The sequence below is a fragment of the Phascolarctos cinereus genome, unplaced genomic scaffold (genome assembly GCF_003287225.1).
Source record: "Phascolarctos cinereus isolate Bilbo 61053 unplaced genomic scaffold, phaCin_HiC Scaffold_4;HRSCAF=312, whole genome shotgun sequence".
Taxonomy (NCBI): domain Eukaryota; kingdom Metazoa; phylum Chordata; class Mammalia; order Diprotodontia; family Phascolarctidae; genus Phascolarctos; species Phascolarctos cinereus.
Window position 1 is genome coordinate 154,624,811 of NW_027555847.1, and position 24,410 is coordinate 154,649,220.

At 37.3% G+C, this 24,410-nt stretch overlaps 1 protein-coding gene across 1 annotated transcript in view; it reads right to left on the reverse strand.

The window, feature by feature from the left end:
- Window positions 1-24,410, reverse strand: part of SLC28A3 (solute carrier family 28 member 3) — a 104,555-nt gene that overhangs the window by 14,654 nt on the left and 65,491 nt on the right. The window contains exons 10-14 of the mRNA XM_020967003.2: window positions 24,239-24,319; window positions 15,637-15,763; window positions 13,639-13,768; window positions 5,994-6,162; window positions 5,060-5,257 (exon numbers count right to left, since the gene is read on the reverse strand). Of these exons, the coding sequence (XP_020822662.1) occupies window positions 5,060-5,257; window positions 5,994-6,162; window positions 13,639-13,768; window positions 15,637-15,763; window positions 24,239-24,319 (705 nt within the window). The remainder of the gene's footprint in view (window positions 1-5,059; window positions 5,258-5,993; window positions 6,163-13,638; window positions 13,769-15,636; window positions 15,764-24,238; window positions 24,320-24,410) is intronic.

Consider the following 24,410-nt stretch of genomic DNA (forward strand, 5'->3'; position numbering starts at 1 on the left):
TAGTGTGGCAGGTGAAAGATGATTATGACTGAGGAAACTTCACTGGTGCAATTTGATGCAGTGATGCAACCTCTCCATCATGTGTTTCTGTATCTTGGAAATTTCACCATCCTGTGACTAAATTTTTGGTGATGAGTATGTGTGTACATGTGAAATCATATAGCCCACATCAGCTAGTCAGGACTGGGGAAAACACCAGAAATTTTGGAAGAGGCAAATGAGAATGGGAACTAATGGGAGCAGAGTGTGATATATCGTTCTTTCTACATACCATCTCTTAATGCTATTCATCTGTATTGTCATTATAGTAAGAAGCATTATGGCTCTGTTGATAGGAGACCTGCCAGTCAGGAAGTCAGAAAGAGTTGGGTTGGATAAAGAATATGTGACCAAGAAGAGCAAATCATTTAATCTTTAAGTGCCCCAGGCAACTCTCTAAAACAGTAAATTGTAGAATAGTCACTCATCTGCATTACTAGAGGGAGTTTCCTCACCAGGATTTCCTAGCCCTTCAAGACTGTGGTTCTTAAACTTTTTTTTTTTGTTACTAGCATGCCATGAGGAGTCACACACAGAATACAGTACAACAGAATCAGGAACACTTGTAAAGGCAATCTACCTACAGTAAAGACAGCCATTTGGTTGAGTTCAAGATCTGATGTGTTTTGAGGTTAGTGCTTACAGGTAATAGGCAAATTTTTTTTTTTATTTTGTGAATACTATACTGACTGTACTGTGTATGATGAATGGGTAAATAATAAACTTTTTTTTTAATCTTCAGTAATAGATAATAATTAACAGATAATAATCTTCAATACCAGATAATAATTCCATGGCATGCCTAGTGAAACTTGAGGCAGGTCCTTTGAGAACCTCAGATTTTAGAATTTAACTCATAGAAAGGTTCCTGATCCATACTGGTGGAAGGTACGTCCACACTGGGAGTTCCACACACTGATAAAATCACAGGTCTACTCTCACCGTGACTTCCCCTGACAAAAAAAACCCACAGGCTACCCCTACCTACTCTAGCCTGAGCCCATGATGGGTAAGATTAAAGAGAGACATTGAATCCATTGACAACTACTATCCTGGAAGAATATGTTGTGATCTTATGTCATTCTGGTCACTCCACACTTAGATGTTTGTGCTGCAAGTATCTGAATCAGGATTGCCTTGCTCTAATGCTTTTTATTAGACAATGCAGATGTTTGGAGTAAAATGGGCTTAACAGAATGTGAGAGCGCATACACACATTTACACATATATCCATCAACTTCAACAGTAAACAGATGGAATTTTCTGGAGAAATCAAGATGCAGTGAAGAAAGAATTGATTGGCATATTGATCCCTGAATATGGAACTAATGATGTTCAAGAACAAAGGAGAATTGGAGAAGAGGTCTTTGAGGGCTAAGACTAGACTGTGACAAGGCTAGCAAGGCACATCATAAAACTGGGGACAGAAGGAGTCTAGAGGAACACTGGACCAGGATTGTCAAGACTTTTCTTGGATTTTCAACCTAGAGGGGAAGTGTACCAATATCCATATTGGTCCCAACTGAAATTTTTGCATGCTAGTGCAAAAGATAGAGGGAAGGGGGCAGCTAGGTGGTGCAGTGGATAGAGTACCAGCCCTGGATTCAGGAGGACCTGAGTTCAAATCCGGCCTCAGACACATAACACTTACTAGCTGTATGACCCTGAGCAAGTTACTTAACCCCATTGCCTAACCAAAAAAAAAGGTAGGAAGAAGCCAACAAAAACATGGAGACCTATTAGCATATGATGATCCAAAGTCCTAGTAGACACCTAAGATAAAAACTTTGCTCCCTTAGAAATCCTACATATAATAGCAATACCATACCTAGACCATAAAAGAGCTTATATCTATATCTATATCTATATCTATATCTATATCTATATCTATATCTATCTATATCTATATCTATATCTATATCTATATCTATATCTATCTATATCTATATCTATATCTATATCTATCTATATCTATATCTATATCTATATCTATATCTATATCTATCTATATCTATCTATATCTATATCTATATCTATATCTATATCTATCTGTCTGTCTATCTATCTATCTATCTATCTATCTATCTATCTATCTATCTATCTATCTATGTATATTGTAAGAGAGTTTCCTATTCTGGCTTTGGTCTCTTCATCTACCTATGCTGGCTGTATCTATTATACAAATATACCATGCCACGCTCATCTCAGGGAAATCTATAGTGGCAAGATTTGAGTGTTTTAGGGGAGTTCCAGAGGAGGAAAGGTCTTAGAAGTCATGGGCAAATCAGTACTAGTCCCACAAACTAGCCCTGTTTGAACACCAGGAAGTGTAGGGGATAAAAACAAGCCTCAATTTCACACTTCAGAATTAGCTGTAGGAAGCAAAATGATAATGGAAAAACCACACCTTCTTTCTGTCTTGTGCAGGAGAATGGGATGGTTGAAAAGAGGAATGATTAAGATTTATTTTTATACTATGTATTATATTATTACATACATATTATATTGTACTATATATTATACAGTATATTCTTATAAAAATAGAACATAATAAAAATACAAGTAAATAAAATAAAAACAAACATAATAATGATATATGCTAATAATATAATAGCTAGCTCTTATAAAGAGCTTTAAGGTTTGCAAAGTACTTTAAGATGTCTCATTTGATCTTCTCAACAGCTCCATGAAGCAGGTGCTATTATTTTCCCCATTTTACAGATGAGGAACCAAGACAAATAGATTTTAAGGAACTTATCCAGTGACTATCTTCCTCATACTTAGTCTAGTGCTCTATCTATTGTGCCACCTAGTTGCCGAGACCTTGGGACAAAATTATTTGAACGTATCTATAAGCACTATAGGAATGTTGCCAGTAAAGGTGGGGAATTTGTAAACCAGTTTAGAGATTATAATGTCATTAATGACCAATGTGTGGTTATTTTTATTGGGTTTTACATGTTGTTATTCATTTGAATTAGTCAAGAATAACTGACTCTGAATTGGTTGGACTGTGTAAAATTCTATGTCTAGGTAAGCCAAATGGATTGTCTGACTAAACAATCCCATCTTATTAATCCATGTTGAGGACCAGTGAGTCTTCCAGCTGGCAATGGAAGCAGATAAGCAGTATATAGGGGGTAGTAGCATTACTTTTGATCTTGAATTAATGTCACTGTTTACAGTGGCTCTCTAATAATAGTGAAAAAATGCCAGTAGAGTTAAGAGCTATGGAGAAAAGAGAGTTCCATAGGTGAATAGATAAGTGTACAACTCAGACTGGGATAGATCCAGGTGAAACACCACAAGCCATGAGCAGATCCCATTCCAGAAAGTTCAAGTGGCTCTTTCCTCTCCCCTGAACTTTTTTGACCTTGACATTGGTCTCTCATTGCTCATTGTATAAAACTCCAACAGGACAGCACTGGGTTTGGAATCAGAGGGCATGGGTTCAAATTCCAGCCCTACTGATTGCCACCTATGTGAGCTCAGAAAAGTCATTTAACCATTCTGGACCATAGTAGCCTCAACTGTGAAATGGAGCAAACTGGACTAGAAGACTTCTAAAATTCTGTCTAGCTCTAAATCTGTTATTCTATGAAGGTCATTTATTGGCACGGTGCCAGCTAACCCTAGCCTCAAGAATCCTAAAAGGGAGGAGTCTTAGCGAATAAGTTAACTTTAATGGTTTAACCAAGGTTTCAGGTGTTGAGTGCTAAGCCATTCTGAGTGAAGTATTAAGTTGCTTTTTTGTGGTTATTGTTAGGCAATCATTTATTTTTCAATTTGTATGTACTTAATCTTCAGTTATTTTTTTAAAAAAAATTCTGGATGCATTATCTTTCCCTCATACTATCTTTCCCAATTGAACAATTAAAAAAAATATCATCACACATATACACCCTCATATAATTAAGATGCATAGTTCAGGGAAATACTTTTCCACATTGGTCATGTTCAAAAGTGTATGTCTTCTTGGGGCAGCTAGGTGGCACAGTGGATAGAGTTCCAGCATTGGAGTCAGGAGGACTTGAGTTCAAATCCAGCCTCAGACACTAACACTTACTAGCTGTGTGTCCTTGGGCAAGTCACTTAACCCCAATCACCTCACACACAAAAAAAGGCAAAAAAAATTTTATATCTTCTTCTGAAGCTAAGTAGATTGTTACTAAATCTTATGGGCTAGATAAAGAGAAGAAAAAGGGGGTGGAAGGAAAGAAAAAAAGAAGAGAAGTTAGTGGGGGAAAGTGTTAAAAGCTAGAACCATTGAAAGTGCGGTCTTTCATCCTGATTGGCTGGAAGCTTGGGCAAAGCTCTGTATGTGAGTAAAGCTCAAGGGGATATCATTATGATTTTTTTGTAGTCTTCTGCCTGGACTCCATCTGCTTACTATTGTGGATACTGTCAGACCATCCAAACTGACCTTTTTATATTCCTTACCTTTTCCTTGTGAACTAAGATGTAACCAAAGCACCAGCTTTATTGCTCAGAAATAGGAAATAGAAAGGGAGGCAGCCTGGTACAGTGGGAAAGCAAACTGGATTTGTAGTTGAAGGACTTTCATAGATTGAAGAGTTAGAAGATACTGTAGTTCATCCAGTACAAATCCCCATTTTACAGAAGAGGAAATTGAGGCTCCATCTTCATTTAGGTGGCTTGCCTAAATTTTCACAGGGAGGAAGTAGCAAAATGGAAATTCATTGAATTTATTCAATGAATATTCATTCATTTAGAATCTACAGGTTCAGAGCTCATCCCACCCCATCCCAATGTATGACAACAGTAAATTTTGATATTCCCTGTAGCCTTTTACTAAATTCTCAGACAAATGTGGTCTTGGGCCTGTTCCTATGCTGCTCAGAAATAGACCACAACTTTGACAAAGGATTTGTTGCTCCATTCTGACAACCTAGGTTTCTTTCTTGAAATAAAACATTAAACACAAGTCAAAATGGCATGTTAATATACATACAGTGAACTGAAGACCCCATCTGGAAGGCAAAATAATGAAGGTACTCACAGATATATATTGTTGCACACCATCTACAAATTTGGGTCCAGCTAGTTTTCGCAACTTGATCATTTTTCCAAGTTGTTGGAAGGCTACAAATTCATTGAAGAAAGTCTTATATCCTATCAGTCCACCAACTAGAAAGCTGTCTTGCCAGTCAACCCCCATCATGAAAGAAAAAGGCATGAAGACATAGGAGCAGATCACCTACAAAAACAAGACCAGAGGATGCATAGTGATTGTAAGTAATCATGATCCCCAAACTTTTTGGAATCCAATTACTTATTAGTTTCTCAACCCAAGCCTCATATATAAGTGATGTTCTATGGCATCTAAAGAAATGCTTTAATCCAAGCACCTGCTTGCCACAAGAAGGTAGATTGAAATATGATGGTGCTTTGGTGGGGATGGGGTGGGAAGGGGACGAGGTGTGGCAGTGTACTGGAGAGGAGAGAAAAGATGGAGGTGTATTAGAAAGGGTTTAGATATATGGAATTAAATTTAAGGTCCTCTACAACTTTTCTAATCTTATTTCATGTAACTCTTCTCTCCAGTTCAACTAGACTGCTAGCTATTACCTGTCTACAACCCTATCTTCTTTCTCTGTGCCTTTACACAAAGCAGTTTTCCATGTCTGGAATGTACTCCCTTCTAATGTACATAGCACTGAATTCCCAGCATCCTTCTGACATTTCCTACTGATTCCCCTCAGTTGCTGGTGCTTGCTATTTTGTGAAGTTATTTTGCATTACTTTCTTTACACTTATAAATATTAGTCAAATTAAATTGAATGTACATATGGGAGAGGGTAGAATATTGGAAGCTTATGCTTTATAGTAGCAGAATATGGGTCTTTATTTCAAATAGTTTCAAATTTCAAATATTATTTAACACACTTGAAAACAGTACCCACTGGAGTGAAAAGGTCTGAAAAAAGGTGTACCTCAAAATTCAGCTGAGGGTAGTCAAACATGTTCCCTAGCCAGGAAAGGGCTGAATTCACAAAAGCCAGGAGGGCCAAGAAAGCAATCAAGTTCACAGCGATGTTTGCCACCAGAGAGATGGAGGAGGAGGCTCCATGGCTTGCTGCTTCCAGGAGATTTCTCGAGTCCCTATATCAAGAAAACAGAATTCCAACACTAAAGAGGAATTTCTAGGTCAGTTGGAGTCAACACAGTGATGGGTATGACTGAAGCAGAGCTGTTTCAGATGAGAAGAAAGGCTTGCCTTGGCTGAAAGAGTTGGTGTCTACATGGAAAGGCCTCAGAACTCTGCTTCTGGCAAACCCTAGTTCTTTGGGACCCTATTCCCTTTCTTCTATACCTCAAACCTTGTATATATCTTTACCAAACTATTTAAAAATCTATTTAAAGGGAACTTGGACCTTTCTTGCCATTCTTTCCTGCTTCTTGAAAAACCTATCTTTCTTCACCTTGGCCTCTTCTTCCCACTACCAAAAAAAAAAAAGGTTTATCTAAAGAATGCTCCATGCCCACTATATTTACTTCCTCTTCAAAGAACACTAGCTTCCTTGCTTACCTGTCTTAATGCTAGCACTTTCCCTATGTTAATTATTTCCTATTTATCCTTCTATATTTCATTTGTACAAGGTTGTTTGAATGTTGTCTTCCTCATTGGACTGTGAGCTCCTCAAGGGTAGGGACTGTCTTCTGTCTTTCTTTGTATCACCAGAGCTTAGCACACTGCCTGGACCATAGTAGGTATCTAGTAAATGCTTACACTGATGGACCTCTCTCCAGATTAATTCCTGCTGTCTAACTTCTGCCCCATAATTCCACTAAGAAACTACTCTTTGAACATTATGTAGTGACTAAATTTCTAAATCCAGAGGCCATTTTTCATTCTTAAACCTCTCTGTAACATTTGACTTTGCTAACTACCCTCCCTTAACAAACTTTTCTTCAAATTTCATTTGCTTGGCTTCCAAGGTTGGAGTTCTTAACCTGATGCCCATGAACGTATTTCCAAAAATATTTTGAGGACTCTATTTTAATATAATTGATTTCCTTTGTAATCCTATGTATTGTATTCCATGCATGTAAAAGCATTATTCTGAGAAAGGGTCCACAGGCTTTGCAAGAACACTGCAGGACATTAAAAAAAAATCAAACCCTCAGTTTTCAGGATTCTCATTCGGCCTCTTGGGGCTTCATAGTTCTAAAGTTCAAAGGAACCCCCAAAGTCAACCCTCTCATTGTGAAGATGAAGTTAACAGCTGTTCTCTTTCCATTGGTTTTTCTTCTTTCTTCCCCTTTAATCAGGTCCTCTTCATAGCTGTTCTGAGAACTCAAGATTCCTTCTCCTACCTCTTCCAAGCATTTGCAAAACCACCTGACCTTGAATGCCTTCTCTCATTCAACCCTCTTTGGAGATTTCCCTTTCTTCAAAGTCACACTCATGTTACCTCCCTTGTGAAGAGTTCTCTGTCCAACCTTTCCCCGTACTTCATCCATAGTTTCTAGTGCTTTCTCCTTTCTCAAATTCCATATATTTAATTCTTACATACATGTTGTGTTCCTTCCCCACTCCAGCAGAATGTAAGGAAAGGGACCATTTCATATTTCTTTTTGTATTCCCAGAGCTTCATATCACAGGTGCTTAACAATTTTCTTTTAAACCTAGTTGACTTGTTGAACTATTGGGGAGGGAGAAAAGTGGCAATGGAGCAGAGGCCATACTGGTTGAAGATTTATTTCATAGTCTCTCAACTGACTTTATCATTTCTTCTAAATCTAGAATCATAGGCTATTTAAAAAAAATTATTTTCTGTTCCAAATTCTCTCTTATTCTACCTCTTGCTCCACCCAATGGAAAGGCAAGAAATATGATACCCATTATATGTTAGAATCATAGACTATTAAAAAGAGGTACTGTGGTACAGTGGTACAGTGGAGGGAATGCCAGATTTGGAAGCAGAGAAGCTAAGTTTGAATACCAAGTTGGCTATTTATTATTTGTATAACCTTGGTCAAAGCATTTAACTTTCCTGGTCTTAGTGTTCTTTCTCATTTGGGGTTGACCAGAGCAGAGGTTCTTAAACTTGTTTGTGTCTTGGACCCCTTGAGCAGTTTGGTAAAGCCTAGGGACCCCTTCTTAGGAAAAAAAATGTTTTTAAAGGCTTGAAATAAAAACTATGGATTACAAAAGAAGCCAGTTATGGTGAACAGCAGTTATCAACTATTATTAAAAACAAGTTTACCTACTCCAGATTATATGTGAATCCTTGAGCTAGAGGACTTATGAGATCCTTCCAGCTTTCAATCCATCATCCTTTTTCATCTAGGGCCTATTGCATGACTAGTGGCACTAAATAAACTATTTATCCACCAAGTTCAATATTAGAGTTGTGCTTCCAGGGAGTTTTCACTGCTCAGGAATCCAATAAATTCTTACGCAACTAGCACTACTGTATACTGTGACCCTGAGAACAACGTGGATTAAAATACTTTTCTTTGTTCTCAAGTAGAAATACTCAATGGAACTCATGTTTAATTATTGTTATTAATAATCAATCAGATCAGCAAGCATTTATCAAGAACCCCTATGTGCCAGGCATTGTGCTAAATATAAATGTAAACTCAGCTCAAACGCTATCTTCAAATGAGGCTTTTCCCCCTAATTCCCCCCCCCCCATCCTCTACGTTAGTGTCTCCTCTTGTGTTTACTTCGTATAGATTTATAGGTATATATATTGTCTCCCCCCGGAACGTTTAAGATCCTTGAGGGCAGGAGCTATTTTTTGCCTGTGGATCTTCAGTGCCTAGTACAGTGCTTGGCACATAATAGATGCTTAATAAATGTTATTGAGAAAAGCAAAATGAAAAACGTTGGAGGGGATGCACTAATACACTGTTGGTGGAGTTGTGAATAGATTAAACCATTCTAGAGAGCAATTTGGAGCTGTGCCCAAACAGCAAGCAAAATGTACATACCCTTTGATCCAGCAATTCCACTACTAGGTCTGTATCCCAAAGAGAACAAAGAAAGGGAAAAGGACCTATCTGTACAGAAATATTTATGGCAGCTCTTTTTGTGTGTGGTGGCAAAGAATTGATAATTGAGGGAGATGTCCATCAATTGTGGAATGGCCGAACAGGTTGTGGTATATGATTGTAATGGAATACTATTGTGCTATAAGAAATGATGAGCAGGCTGACTTCAGAAAAACCTGGAAAGACTTGTATGGACTGATACTGAGTGAAGTGAGCAGAATTAGGAGAACATTGCACACAGTAACAGTAATATTGTGTGATGATCAACTATGAATGCCTTAGCTATTCTCAGCAACACAATGATCCAAGACAATTCCAAAGGACTCACAATGAGAAATGCTATCTATCGACATCCAGAGAAAGAACTGATGGAGTCTGAGTGTGGATCGATGCATACTATTTTTCACTTTTTAATTTTTTTTTCATTTTGTTTTAGTCTGTGTCTTCTTTCACTACATGATTAATATGGAAATGTTTTGCATGATTGCACAGGTATAACCTATGTGAAAGTGCTTATCACCTCAGAGAGGGGAGAAGGAGACAATTTGGAACTCAAAATAATAAAAATAATGTTAAAAATTATTTTAAAATGTAATTGGAGAAAAAAATAATGTTACTAAAAAAATGCTTGTTTGCTGAGTGATAAGATTATAAATTGATGCCCTTACAACAAGTGTTGGTTTCACAGTGCATATGTTATCATGCCCATTTTATAAATGAGGAAGCTGAGACTCTGATATATTAAGTCACTCAGCCATGATCATATGGTGAATTCCAACCAAGGTCTTTTTTTTTTCCTGTAAAAAAAAAATTACTGTTCCTTCTTTTCCAAACAAATCCTTCCTCATTTCCCTACGCAGAAAAAAATTTCTTGTAACAAAGAAAAGTCAGTTCAGCAAAACTAAGCACATGTATGCAATGTTGAGCACGTATGAGTTCCTTACTTCTATAATGAAAGTAAAGAGGTATATTTTCTCATCTCTTCTTTGGGGCTAAGCATGGTAATTATAATTACACAGAGTTCAGGATTTTTAAAAATATTATCCTTTCATTTATATTACTATAATCATTAGGTATGGTTATATAGTTTGGCTGAGTTCACTTTACATTAGTTCATATCAGTTTTCTAATGCTTCTATGTATCCTTTATATTCACCATTTTTAATAGTAGTCACATTCCATCACACTCATGAACCAGAACTTGTTTAACACCATATCCAATCAGTGGTCATCTACTTTATTGCCAGTTCTTTGCATCTTTGAAAAGTACTATTGGGGCAGCAAGGTAGCACAGTTAATAGAACACTGGCCATGGAGTCAGGAGGACCTGAGTTTAAATCCGGACTCAGACACATGATACTCACTAGCTGTGTGAGCCTGGGCAAGTCACTTTGAAGAAAAAAAAGAAAAATACTATGAAGATCATTTTGGTGTATATGGGACCTTTCATAGCTTTGCTTCCTTTGGGGTACATGCCTAAGAAGTAGAATCTCTTAAATCAAAAGGTATGGACATTTTTATGACTAAGGAAAATTCCAAATTGTTTTCCAAAATGCCAGCTCAGATGAAGGTTCTTATTAAATCCTAGAAGCTACTCAACACCGTAGTTTAAGCAGAATGTAAAACTGAGATATTTGACAATCTCTTGGAGACATATTTCTTTAAAATTTTTGTTCTTTAGTTCCAAATTCTCTCCCTCCCTCCAGCCTCTCTCCCGCCCACTGAGAAGTCAAGAAATACCCATTATGTATTTGAAGTCATGCAAAACATATATCCACCCTAGCCATGTCATGGGGGGAAAAAGCATGAAAGTTAGAGTGAAAGAAAATATGCTGCAATCTGCCTTTAGGGTTCAGCAGTTCTCTCTCTGAAGGCAGATAGCATTTTTCATCATGAATCCTTTGGAACTGTGGATTGCTGTGTTGAACAGTGTAACTAAATCTTTCATAGTTTATCAACCTTATAATATTGCTGTTACTGTGTACAGTGTTCTCTTGGTTCTGCTCACTTGACTTTGCATCAGCTCATGTATATCTTACCAGGTTTTTCAGAAACCATTCCCTTAGTCGTTTTTTTTTTTTTTTGCTTTTTGGTGAGGTGATAGGGGTTAAGTGACTTGCCCAGGGTCACACAGCTAATAAGTGTTAATTAAGTGTCTAAGGTGGGATTTGAACTCAGGTCCTCCTGACTCCAAGGCCAGAGCTCTATTCACTGCACCACTTAGCTGCTTCCCCCTAGTCATTTCGTAAAGCACAATAGTAACCCATCACAATCATTTAGTACAGCTTGTTCAGCCATTCCTTAATTGATGAGCATCTCTTCAGTTTCCAATTCTTTGCCACCACAAAAAAAGCTACTATAGATATTTTTGCACATACAAGTCCTTTTCCTTTGACCTTAGGCTTGGTGGTAGTATTGCTGGGTCAAAGGGTTATATATGCATAGTAGCCCTTTGGGTATAGTTCCAATTTATTTTCCAGAATGGCTGGACCAGTTCACAGTTCCACCCACAATGCATTAATAAACCTATTTTTCCATACCCCCTTTTGTAAATATTTCTGAAAAAGAATACTTTTTTAAAAAGTTCAAATTAAAAGGATACTGATTCTTTTTATAAGCACAGAGTAAATACTTAAATATTTGCTTCATGGAACTGAATCACATTTCAAGCTGTCACATCTCAGGAATGTGAATTAGAAGTACAGTTTGGAAACTATTCTCTTGGTGAATCAGCAGGCTTCATTACCAGTTGGGGACTGCCTACAGCATTTGCACGTAAAGACAAATTATAAATACTTACCCTAAAAATATTTTGTTCAACATTTCAAACTCTTTTCTGTTTTGTTGTTATGTAGTTTTGTGCGTTTTAGAACCCTGTGTCACTAAGTATAAGATAGATAATTATTCATTTCCAGGTGGATGGATACTAGCTCAGTTCATGTTGTACCTTAAGTAAAAAAAACTGCCTGATTTGGCTTAATTATTTTGTGAGAATATGTTTTTTGAGGGAGAGAATCAGGAAAGAGGGCAGTGCTGGTGGAAGGCACATGGTTTGTTTTTTCAGTTAGTATCTGTTTGTTGAAACAATATTTGCCAATTAAAAAACACTTTTTTTTTGGCAATTGGGATTAAGTGACTTGCCCAGGGCCACATAGCTATTAAGTGTCAAGTGTTTGGTCTGAGGCTGGATTTGAACTCAGGTCCTCCTGACTTTAGGGCTGGTGCTCTATCCACTGCACCACCTAGCTGCCCCAAAAAACACTTTTAAAAAAGGCAACCTGACCATTATGGAACAAAGCCTCATTACTCCTCAGCTGGAGCAAAGGACCAACATTCAAATCCCACCTCAGTTACTGTCTGTGTGATTGTGGACAAGTCATTTAACTCCCCTGGGCCTCAGTTTTCTCATCTATAAAATGGGGCGGGGAGTAGTTAAGCTAGATCAGGTGGGGACCCTGCTACTGAGGGCACATGTGGCCCTCTAGGTCCTCAACTTCTGTAAAGCTTGGATTCGGTCAAAGGGCCACACTTGAGGGCCTAGAGGGCGACATGTGGTCTTGAGGCCATAGGTTCCCCACCCCTGGTCTCTGAGGTCCCTTCCAGCTCCAGAGCTATGATTCATTCTTCTATATATACTGCAAGGATCTTGTTCTGAGGTATTCTCATAAAATGTCAAGCTGGTTTAAACTTTACACACTATGGATTCTTATTTAAGTATCCAGGGAGATAATTGTTAAGTGCTTGCAAACCTTAGCATGTATAAAACATTTTAAGGTTTATATATAATGTTTAAACATTTGTGTGTGTATATGTTATCTATTATTATTGTTGTTATATACCTATTATATGTTAGACATTGTTATATGTTGTCAGATGTGTTAGGAATACATTGGGAAATGAATGTGATGTCGAAAACAAAAGGCATGAACAAAACAAAACAAGATCTCTATAGAAGCGCCACTGAGATAACTTTAAAGTGGTGTATGTGTCTGTTTCTCTGCACATTGGTTGTAATGTTTGGAATAAAAATTAATTCAAAAAATTAACCCATAACTCAGAAGTATCAGTCAGTTAAGATATAGTCTCTGTATGATTATAGTTGATTGATAAAGAGTAGAGAAAATAGGGATTTCATATTTTCTTTTTTTTCTTCTTCCGGGCCAGAACTCATACAGGCGATTGCCTATAATGCTACATCACAATGAGAGCAGATCTTCAGAATGATCACCACCCTGAGGCATCACAAGCTCCTTAATCAAAGAGATTCAATTATGCTCACTGTACTGTATTTTCCAAAGCAGGAAATTGGATTATTACATTTAGAAAGATTTTCGGCAATGAGGGTAGAAATAAAAAAGGGATTTCTGGTTAAGCCTAAGTGATAACTGGAAAATTAAATGAACCAGAGTACCTCATTCCCTGAATGTTCTGGTTAATTGAGATTTTACCATACTTGGAATTTTCCTTTTATTCTTTTCCCGGGGGAAACAAAGCAGGGGAAAATCTACTGGAGGAGACAGGTTATACAAGCCTTATTACCTTTTGTGAAAGATGGATGAATATGCCCCTACTTACCCTTTCTCCATTTTCAAGGTATTCTTGAGAGTTATTTTAGGAATTTCAGTCTCAGGCCAAAATAATTTAGCAATAGCCAGAGAGGCAGGGGCAGACATCACTGAAGCAGTTAACAAATGTGATGCTGAAACCTGTAATTTCAAATGTAAGAGAATTAGCTGATGTTCTTCATTCATTGATACATCCTCTTATAAACATTAGTCAAAAGGTAATAAGATCTTTAGAAAGCTCATCAGAGATAAGGAGTTGATGTGATGTCCAATTATTTTTAAATAAAAAAATTTATTATAATAACGATTGATATTTTATAGTACTTTAACAATTATAAATGCTTTACAAATACTACCTTATTTTATCCTCATAACAATATTAGGAGAAAGATGCTGCTCTCATTACATTCTACTGTTGGGGAAACTGAGGCTGAGAGGTTAAGGTTTGCCCAGGGTCACACAGTTAGCAAGGATTCTGAGGCCAAATTCAAACTCGGGTTTTCTTGACTCTAGGTCCAGCATCATTTAGCTCCTATGTTTTGTTTTTGAGAGGTTTAGGCAAGTGAAAATCACAAAATCTCAGACCGGAAGGAGCATAGCCCATCTAGCCTAGGAGTTCTTAACCATTTCAGTGTTATTGACCCCCTTTGGCAATTCAGTTTCTTTGCCAAGAAACTCCCATGGACAGTATTGGCATGCTATGGTCCATGGGGGTCATGAAGAGTTAGACATGGCTGAATAGTGCCACACACGAAGATCTCAGACCATGTTGTCTCTCTCATCAGTAAACACCCTATAGGACCTCAGGATCAGATATAAACTTCTTTGCTGGCATTTTTAAGGCACTTTACTACCTGTCTCCTTCCTACCTTTCCAGGGCTTTTTATACGTTACTCCTTTGTACACATTCTATATAGGTCCAGCTGTAGTGGCCTTCTTGCCCTTACACACATTTCTCCATCTGTCCTCCTTGCCTCCCCTGTTCCCAGCCCCGAACATATCCCTCCTTACTACCTCTCTTAGAATACCTGGTTTCCTTTAGCATAGTCACTTTCTACATGCCCCACCTATTCCCCCCCATTTGTTTTGTATTCATTTTAAGTATGTTCTGTATATAATGATATATATCATTAGCTCCATGATTATTGACTGATGGATAACTATTGACTTTGCCCCAGTCACTCACACAGATCAGGCCTGCCCACTCCTATGGGCTTCTTTCTCTTCCCTCACACTTGGTGTCTGTGCCCTATTCCAGAAACATTCCAGCTTCTCTGGTCCATAAACCTTCCTAGCACCTTCATTCCCCAGATGAATCTGTGTTTGCTTTCAATTTATTTGTCCAACTGTTGTGTGACAGAATCCATCAGTCTATCATCTAAGAATCTAGCAATCAACATTCATTTATTAAGTGACTGCTATGTGCCAGGCATTGTGCTAAGCACTGAGAAAAAAAAATTAAGCAGTCCCTGCCCTTAAGGAGCTTACATTTACTCTAATATGAGACAACACGTATTGGGGGGTGCATGCTCATTTGTTTTTTCTCACAGGGGCTGCCAATCAAAAAGACTGCTAACTTTATGGTAGGCCACCGTTTTAGACTATAGGCATTCAAGAATATAAATTTAATCTGTTTATGTCACTATGAATTTTCTATTTATATTAAAAGATTAGAAGGCATGAAAGATTTGTGATTAGCTCTGGTGATAAAGTAATGCCCACATCAATGAGATCACATATCCATAGAAGTATCTAATATCCATAGTCATTTTGGTACCAATTTCTCATAAAAACTCATTCTTTTTCAAAAATAGCTGATGAGGCAAAGATATAGAGGTGAGATACTAGACCTTTTCTATATTACCACAGTTGCTAATAATGGCAATCACAAACCAGGTCACTGCCCCCACCCCTTTGTTCATCACTGGAGAGACAGGAAAAGGACATAGAAGGCAAGAGAAACAGATTGCATTTTCCATAATGAAATTCCAAAAGCCTTTTCACTTACCCCCAAAAGAAATATATGCACCTAAGACACTTCCAGCAATGGTTGAAAATCCTGCAGTCATGACTGCATGGAGCTCAGACTTGGTGAGAAGTGATAAATAGGGTCGAACTACAAGTGGAGATTCAGTCTGCAAACAAAAATCAGTGGTTTGAAACAAGTCATTCTTTAAATGAAAGGCTATTAACATTCCTTGTGTGGCATAAACACTTTTGGAAGCCTGGTAAAGCATATGAACCATTTTTCAGAATAATGTTTTGAAGTTATTGAAGGAAATGCGAAATTTCAGTTAGAGGATAGTAAAACTAAAGATGTAAAATTTCCCTTTTGGTTCACAGACTTTCTGAACCCCTTACTATTATTCATGGACCCCTTAGAGATCTATGGACCCCAGGATAAAAGTCCCTGCTTTGAATTTTGTACAGATATTTGAATTTTTTGTGCCTGAATTTCTTCTCTAATAATGCTTGTATAATGACCAAGTTTATCCCAAAGAAGGTACATCTTCTTCCTCTTTTGCAGAGGTGTAGGTCCTGTGGATGGGGAGCGTTGCATATAATGTATTCATTGGTTTTATTTTTTTTCTTTTTCCTCTTATTTTTAAAATTCTTTGTTAAAAGAGATAGGAAGGGTAGGGATGCAGGGGGAACATCTCTCTATCAACAAAATAATAATAATATAAAAAATCAACAAAGTGAAATTAAAAACAAAGAATTTAAAGAAATATCCTCACTTTCAAGGAGCTACCATGCTAATATACACCCTTCCTTTTCTATTCCTTGCATCTTAAAATGTTCATGTGTGGTATTAATGCTTGAAATAAAAAAAATTTTTTTTAAATACCTGTACCTAACTCACAGAGCGCTATGAGAAACAAATGTGATATGTAAAGAGCCTTGCAAACTTGAACATACTATGTAAATGTCAGTTACTAATATTATTAATATCATTGCCCTTTGCTGTGCTTTGAATCCCTGTTCAAAATTCTCTTCTCGAAAACAAGACTGCCATGTTGGAGAAATTGTAATAAATATATATAGTTATAAATTATAATAAGAACATGTTGTGTTTAAGTTGGCAATGCACTTTACATACATGATTTCACTTGAGCCTCTTGACAACCTTGTGAAATAGGTACTATTGATATTATTATCCCCATTTTATAGATGAAAAAACCAAGCCTCAGAGAGTTTAATTGTCTGGTCCATGGTGGCACATCTAGGAAATACCAGAGGCAGGATCTGAATGCAGGAGTCAAAACTCCATTTCTAACAAAGTCAGAATAAAGAGACATCACTAAAAGTGACTTGCAAATTTTGGAGGAGCAGTTCCAGGAAACAGGGCTAGAATATCTGGTAACATGAGGGAGCTTGTCCTACTTTGTACTTCCTAGGGTTGGCCTAAAAACTACCTGATAGCCTCATGTCCTGGAATCAGTCTAGTCCACTGAGAAGGTTGTCAAACTCTGACTCAATTTTCTTGTCATCATTAATCCTGGCCTAGGATTGAACTTCTAGGGTTCTGTGGTCCCTTCATCCCTTCTACAAGGTCAAAGGATTCAAGATATAAAACTATAATACCAAAAATGAAATTTGAAAAGGGGGTTGTTGAGGCATCTTTTTAAAAAATGCAAAGAAGAAGACAGAAGGAAGGCCAGAAAGAAGCACAGACAAGCAGGATAGCTTTGAAAGCTAAAGTTTAAATTTATTATATATTTAAAAAGCAAGCTATACATAGTAGAGATCTACAGTTTAGTGTGCTCATTCATTCAGCTATGCAGAAATGCTTATTTTATTTGATGTTTAAATTTAGAATACAAATAAATGAATAGATGGATAGATGATAGATAGATAAATCCCATAAGCCCTATGAAAAAAGTCTCCCCATTAGCTTCCTTACTCCCCATATTGACAATCCCTTGGATAGCTAAAAAATACAGGAAAAAGAAAATGAACAGAAATAAATGTAAGGTGCCCAGAAATGGTATTCTAAGGGAGAAAGTCCTTGAGTCAGGGACTTCTTCCAAAGCTAGCCAAACACACACCCACTCTCAGATGGGGTGGGGGTGGGGGGGAAATGGGGCTGTGAAAATAAAGGGAGAAAAAAAGATTTAAAAAAAAATTAAGTTATAAATAAACGTTTGATAAAAGAAAAAATGAACTGAAACCCATGCCTAGTAGGAAAGGAGGCATAAAAACCAGTAGGGAAGAGAGATTACAGCTTCTGGACCCTCCATTAATGCAGACTACATTTTTTGCATATTAATTACCCAATTGAAAACCATGGAAGCATGTGTGCAATTTTACAATTTTCTCTTCATTATTACTAATTGTCCTGTCAGGTTGAGTGTGTTGACCCACATCTTGTGGACTAAAAAGAGGCTTAGGGTACCAGCCCTTCAAGTCCTTTCACTCTGCAGGAAGTGGTAAGTAACACAAGGTGGGTTCCTAATTAATCCTGAGAGATTTTATTACTAGAATCATGATAATTTCAGATCCTAGGGAATTAAGTATGGGCTTGCACTATTAAGCCCTCTTTTCTAATTGGTTAGCAAGGCTTGCCAAAAAAGAACAATTAACCTGCCTGGAGCAGTTATCAGCTCAGTTTTAGGGCCAAGTCTTTTTTTTTTTTTTTTGGGTGACATACATTTTCCTGCAAATCCAATTTCCAAAAGGCCATGGCAAACATTTGGACTTTGGCTCACAGAATTCCAGGGTTAAAATGAGAAGTGACCTCATACAGCATCCAATTAAATCTACTCATTTTAGGGATGAGCAAATTGAGCTTCATAAAGATTAAGCAGCTTGTTTATGCATTCACATAAGCTTCAAAGGTGGAATTTGAACATAGGTCTTCCCGGCTCCTGAATTCAAAACTGGCCTCAGACACTCACAAGCTGTGTGACCCTGAGTAAGTCACTTAATCTCTATTTGCCTTAATCCACCAGAGAAGGAAATGACAAACTGCTCCAGTATTCTTGCCAAGAAAACCCACAACCAAACAATAACAACTTCCTGACTCCAAGTCCAAAACTCAAACACTATGTCACATGTGGAATTCTGTCTCCTTGGTTTTGTTTGGGAGTTGGGCCTAGGTGATTACAATTTGTTATAATCTTGTTCAGTTGTCCGACTCTTTGTGACCCCATTTGAGGTTTACATGGCAAAGATACTGGAGTGGTTTGCCATTTCCTTCTCCAGCTCATTTTACAGATGAGGAAACTGAGGCAAACAGGGTTAAGTGACTTGCCCAGGTTCATCCAGCCAGTTAAGCGTCTAAAGCCAGATTTGAACTGAGGAAGATAAGTCTTCCTGACTCCAGGCCTGGTACTCTATCCATTGCACCACCTTTAACATTCTGTGATTCTCTTTTTTCTCTTTCCAGGACAAGATGGGTGCCCATAGTCTGTTACATGAGTTGGATATGATGCATGATCTAGTGACTCACACAATAGGCCTCTTAACAAAGCCCCTTGGAAGGCTTGAGTTCAAGTCTGACCTCAGATATTTACTAGCTGTGTGACCCTGGGCAAGTCACTTAACCCCAATTGCCTAAAAATAAAAAAGAGGTGGACATGACTGAACAAATCCCCTTGGGACAAGGAATTTTCTGACACTTCTGAAGAAAAAATAATATTGAAAAATAGCAGTTGCAGCATCAGATGTGTCTGATATAGGCTCTGTGGTGCTACATCATTCTTCTGCGTAAAGATAAAGACTTTGTTTGAAAACAGGAAAACAGTCCTTTGTGTTTCCACAAATATTGTGGTGCCTCCCCCAACCATGTTCTAAGTTGTTTATGTGTATTACATTTATCCTGATAGCCCTTTGTTAAAGTCGTCCTCTGAAACCTCATCATGGTATCAAGTGACCCCAAGTTCTCAAAAGCTACACCCAAGAATCAAACTCTGACAGTGTTTAACACACCTAAAGAACCTTTGAATATAGGCAACAGATAGTGTCTGTCATTTAAAGACTAGCTTAGATATTAACTTGGCCTTGCCTGGAGAAATTGCTCATCAAGAAGACGGCCAGAAGTCAATAACTGTCTGATTTAATACCAGTTAAAGAACTGATGCAAGATGATAAAATTTTGATGAAAAATATGGGTGTTCAGAGAAGAGTGGAGAAACCTGATAAGCACAAAATAAGCTTAAATGAATGTTTCAGCTGAAGAGGAGATTAGAAAGTGAGATAGAACTAAGGCCCATATTTACAAGAATACAAAGGAGTCGTCATCTCTGTACAAAAGAATTATTTTTTAAAAATGCTCAGAAGGAAAGTATCCAACTAAACAACCTGTTACATTTTTGGTCACAATGATGCATGAATGACCATCTACTCAGGCATGGAGTTGTAACATGGATTAACAGAGGGAGTATTTACACTAAAGAAATGAGAGATTCAAAAGATGTATTTAACACCCAAAGTTAAAAAAGAAGGGGGAAAAATGACCTAAGATACTTTACAAGAAGGAGCTCAAAGTTCTGTTATTCCATAATTTATGTGACTAGACTCTCACTAGAATGAGGTTAAAAAAAGAGAGGTGACCTGAGAAATCTGCTTTTGTAACTCTTATCTAAGGAGCACCACTGGGAACAATTTCTCCTTTTACTGTGGTTGTTCAGTCATTTTTCGGTCATGTCTGTCTCTTGGTGACCCTTTTTGGGGTTTTCTTGGCAAAGATAGTGGAATGGTTTGCCATTTCCCTCTCCAGCTCACTTTACAGATGAGGAAACTAAGGTCAACAGGGTTAAGTGACTTGCCCAGGGTCACACAGCTAGTAAGTGTCTGAGGTCACATTTGAACTGAGGTCTTCCTGACTCCAGTTTCAGCAGTCTATATCCACTGTGCCACCTAGCTGGATTAATGTCTTCTTACTTGTTGGCCAAATCAAACCTGAGTTGAGATTATAGAAGCTTAGAATTTGGGGGCTGTATCTGATACCAAGAGGCTAATTTTTCCAAGTTAGCTCGATGGATTTATTAAGTTTTATAGATGCTTTTATTTATTTGTTTGTTTGCTTATTCATTCAGCATCACAGCCATTTCCTGTTATACTACACCTCTTCTGCCCAAAGAACCATCCTTTGTAACAATAACAATAACAAAATAGCTAAGCAAAACCAAACAAGGCAACTGTGTCTGATTGCATATGCAACATTCTATGCCTGGAGTTCCATATTTTTCTATATAAAAACAGAGAAGTGGTTTTATCATATCCTGTCCAGATTAAAGATTGGGCATTGAAATTAAGAGCTTGACTGACAGTTGGGATTGCTCTTCACATTTCTTTATATTGCACAGGCAGATATAGAATGCTGGGCCTGGTATCAGGAATACTTGAGTTCAAATCTGGCCTTAGGCACTTAACTGGTTGGATGATCCTGGGCGAGTCACTTAACCCCTGTTTGCCTCATTTCCTCATCTGTAAAATGGGCTGGATAAGGAAATGGCAAAACACTCCAGTATTTTTGCCAAAAGAACTCCAAACGGTGGTCACAAAAAATTGGACGTGATTGAAACAACTGAACAACAACAACAACAACCTCCCAGGGCTGTTGTGAGGATAAAACAAGATAATATTTGTAAAGCTCTTTGCAAATCTTAATGCACTATATAATTACTAGCTATTATTCTGTAAATGCTAACTTTTATTACAATATTATCATCATTGTGTATATTGATCTCTTGGTTCAGCTCACTTTATTTTGCGTCAGTCTTCCCATTTTTTCCCTCCAAATTCCTTATGTACATGGTTTCTTATGTTGCAACAGTATTAAAGAGGCAGCATGGTGTGGCCGAAAAGTATCAACTGGGGGGAGAGCAGAATAAGAGAAGGGTCCAGCAAAGCTCCAGAGTACCTCAGAACCATATTACAATGTAAATGGGAAATGTTTAACAAAATAAAAATACAACATAAATAATGTTAATTTGTGGTTTTCTAAGTCAATATATGGCCCATGGGAATCTTTCTATTTGAGTTTGTTAGAGCACTGGTCTTGAATTCAGAGTTGTAGTTCTACCTTTGACACATAGTGACTATGGCACCTTTAGCACCTAGACAGCTCTCTAAGATTACAAGTCCCAAACAAGAAACTGCATTGGCAGAGAATTTCTTCACCTGGGAATTCTTTATGCCAATGAAATAGTAAGTCTAGTCTCTATTATCTATAGTCACATATCACACTTTCTTTACCTGCTACATTTTTTTATTCACAATAACTCATGATGACCACCCCCATCAATGTGTAACCATTTTGTTTCTGATAACACTATAAAGATGCTACTACTAACTGGTTTTTACGTAACTATTTTTTTTTTGGGGGGGATTACATACCCAGTAGTCAGGTCACTGAATTAGAGAATATTAACAATTTAGTGGCTTTGTTTCCCAAAATAATCAAACCCATTCACAACTCCACTAACAGTGTATTAATATGCTTCTCTTCCCAAAGCCCCTCCGATATTGACATGTTCTGTTTTTTTATTATCTTGGTCAATTTGCTGGATAAGGTGAAACCTTAGGTTTTTTTCTTTGCATTTCTCTTATTTTTAATCATTTGGAACATTTCAAATGGTTGTTGGTAAGTTGCATTTTTTCTTCTAATAACTATTCACTCATCACCTTTCACCTTTGACTACTTATCGATTAGGGAATTGTTCTAAGAGGCCATTTGTCTAGTCCTGGCTCCAAGACAGCACTTTTATTGGAGTAGAAATTCCACGGCCTTTGTTAGCAGCTAGTCTCAATGCTTAGTTATCTAAACTTAGAAAAAAATTCTTTATATTTTTAATTATGTTTAATTAAACTCCATTTTACTATCATTTAAACTTAATTCCATCGAAAATGGAGAATAGTGACTCAGTATCCTTCCTATAATGGTCACTTATTATTTGAAGGTGGTCAAGTTCTGCCCCTACCTTCTATTTTCTAAGCTAGATTATCCAGAATCCTTTAAATTTTCTTAGTGTTTCTGCTTTTTGGTACAGTATGGTGAAGCTCTATCCCTCATTACAAAGATTCTGATTGACACCTATACCTATTAATGGCTTCTTAGACTCTTCCTGGCTCTTAGTCCCCCACTTTATAAATCCAGATGTGAAATTGTAAGGTACTGGCTGACTTTGGGATGTTCCCCTCATTTTCATTTGAATGGACCTTGTTTTTTTTTTCCCCTTAAACATTTTTCTTTAGGAATGATAGAAAAGACTGATGACAAGAAAAAGGATTTGCTGACGATGAATCCTTTAATCCATCTAGAGATTATAGGTTTTAGAAAGTAATCCAGAGAAACAGGATATAAAGCTGCTTAAGTATTGTAAGGAGATTGAACTGTTAAACATAGCCAAATCATAAACTTGCTGGTTCAAGTTACTACACCTATGCCATCTAGACAAGAAGGAAGGCATTAGACCTGAAAATATGTGTGTGTGTGTGTGTGTGTGTGTGTGTGTGTACACATATATACATATATGTTTTTTTTTTTTCCTGAAGATTTGTGAGAGCCAATCCCAGCAACAATTAGGGTTGGAAAAAGAGACAATGGATGGTGGAGGTGGGGTAGTATATGAAGTTGAGACAATGGGCAAGGCTTCCTTATTCAAATCTTTTAACTGAGCAACTGTCACTAAAGAAAGTCTCAATTCTGAGAAGAAAAGATGGAACAAAGACACACCTTTGTTATACCTGCCATGCAGATGACAGATTCAAGTTAACTCTTTTTAAATGTTCTACTGAATGGAAGCAGTTTGTACTAAATATTTTAAGGATGCTTAAACATCATGAGGTTTTTGGAAGTTCTGGTTTATATCACAGTGATACAAACTTTTAGGGCAAGATCATTCATTCAACAATCATTTATTAAGGGCCTACTATGTGCAGTGGGTAGAGCACGGGACCTAAAGTCAGGAAGAGCTGAATTAAAATCTTACTAGCTGTGTGACCTTAGGCAAGTCACTTAACCCTGTTTGCCTTAGTTTGCTCATCTGTAAAATGAGCTGGAGAAGGAAATGGCAAATCACTCCGGTATCTTTGCCAAGAAGTTAGACATGACTGAAACAACTGAAAAAACAGCACTGTGTGCAAAGAGGCAGTATGGCAGAGTACATAGGGAGCTGACATGGGAATTAGGAGGAAGAGGTGTCAAATGTTGCCTTTGAAAAATATTGTCTGTGTGACCCTGAATAATTCATCTTCCCTCTCAGTAATTCCAGATTATAAAGATGATAAACAACATTCATTTGCAGAAAAAACTAGCAAGGACTAGGTGAACTCTAAGGTTCCTTTCTAATCTAAAATTCTATGTTCCTAAACACATTTTAACTAATGATAACAAGACAATCTAGGAGTCCACAGATTCCAATATGCATTAATTCCTAATCCTACTCTTAGCTAAAAGTGTTTAAGCTGCTAAAAGTGGTATGACTCATTGTAAGGAAACTAGACTTTGTAGATGCCAAGTACGTTGATTTTCTGAAATCCTTCTGAAAGTTTAAACAAATATACACAAAAATGGGTGTGTATACATTTTTTAAAATTTCTGACATCCTCAAAAAATTAAACCTCTCAGAAAGATGATGCCCATTTTTGGAGCTGTAACTTACCTGTCCCACAAATATGTTGCCAGCAGCAACTACAGATTCGATAGGAGATGATCCCAGGATAACCTGCATTGTCCATCCAACCTATAAGGGAGGGGAGAAAGAAATCTCTAAAGGAAGTATTTGCTGATCAAAAAAAAAAAATCCAGCAAAGGAGATTGTAGAAGAAAATGCT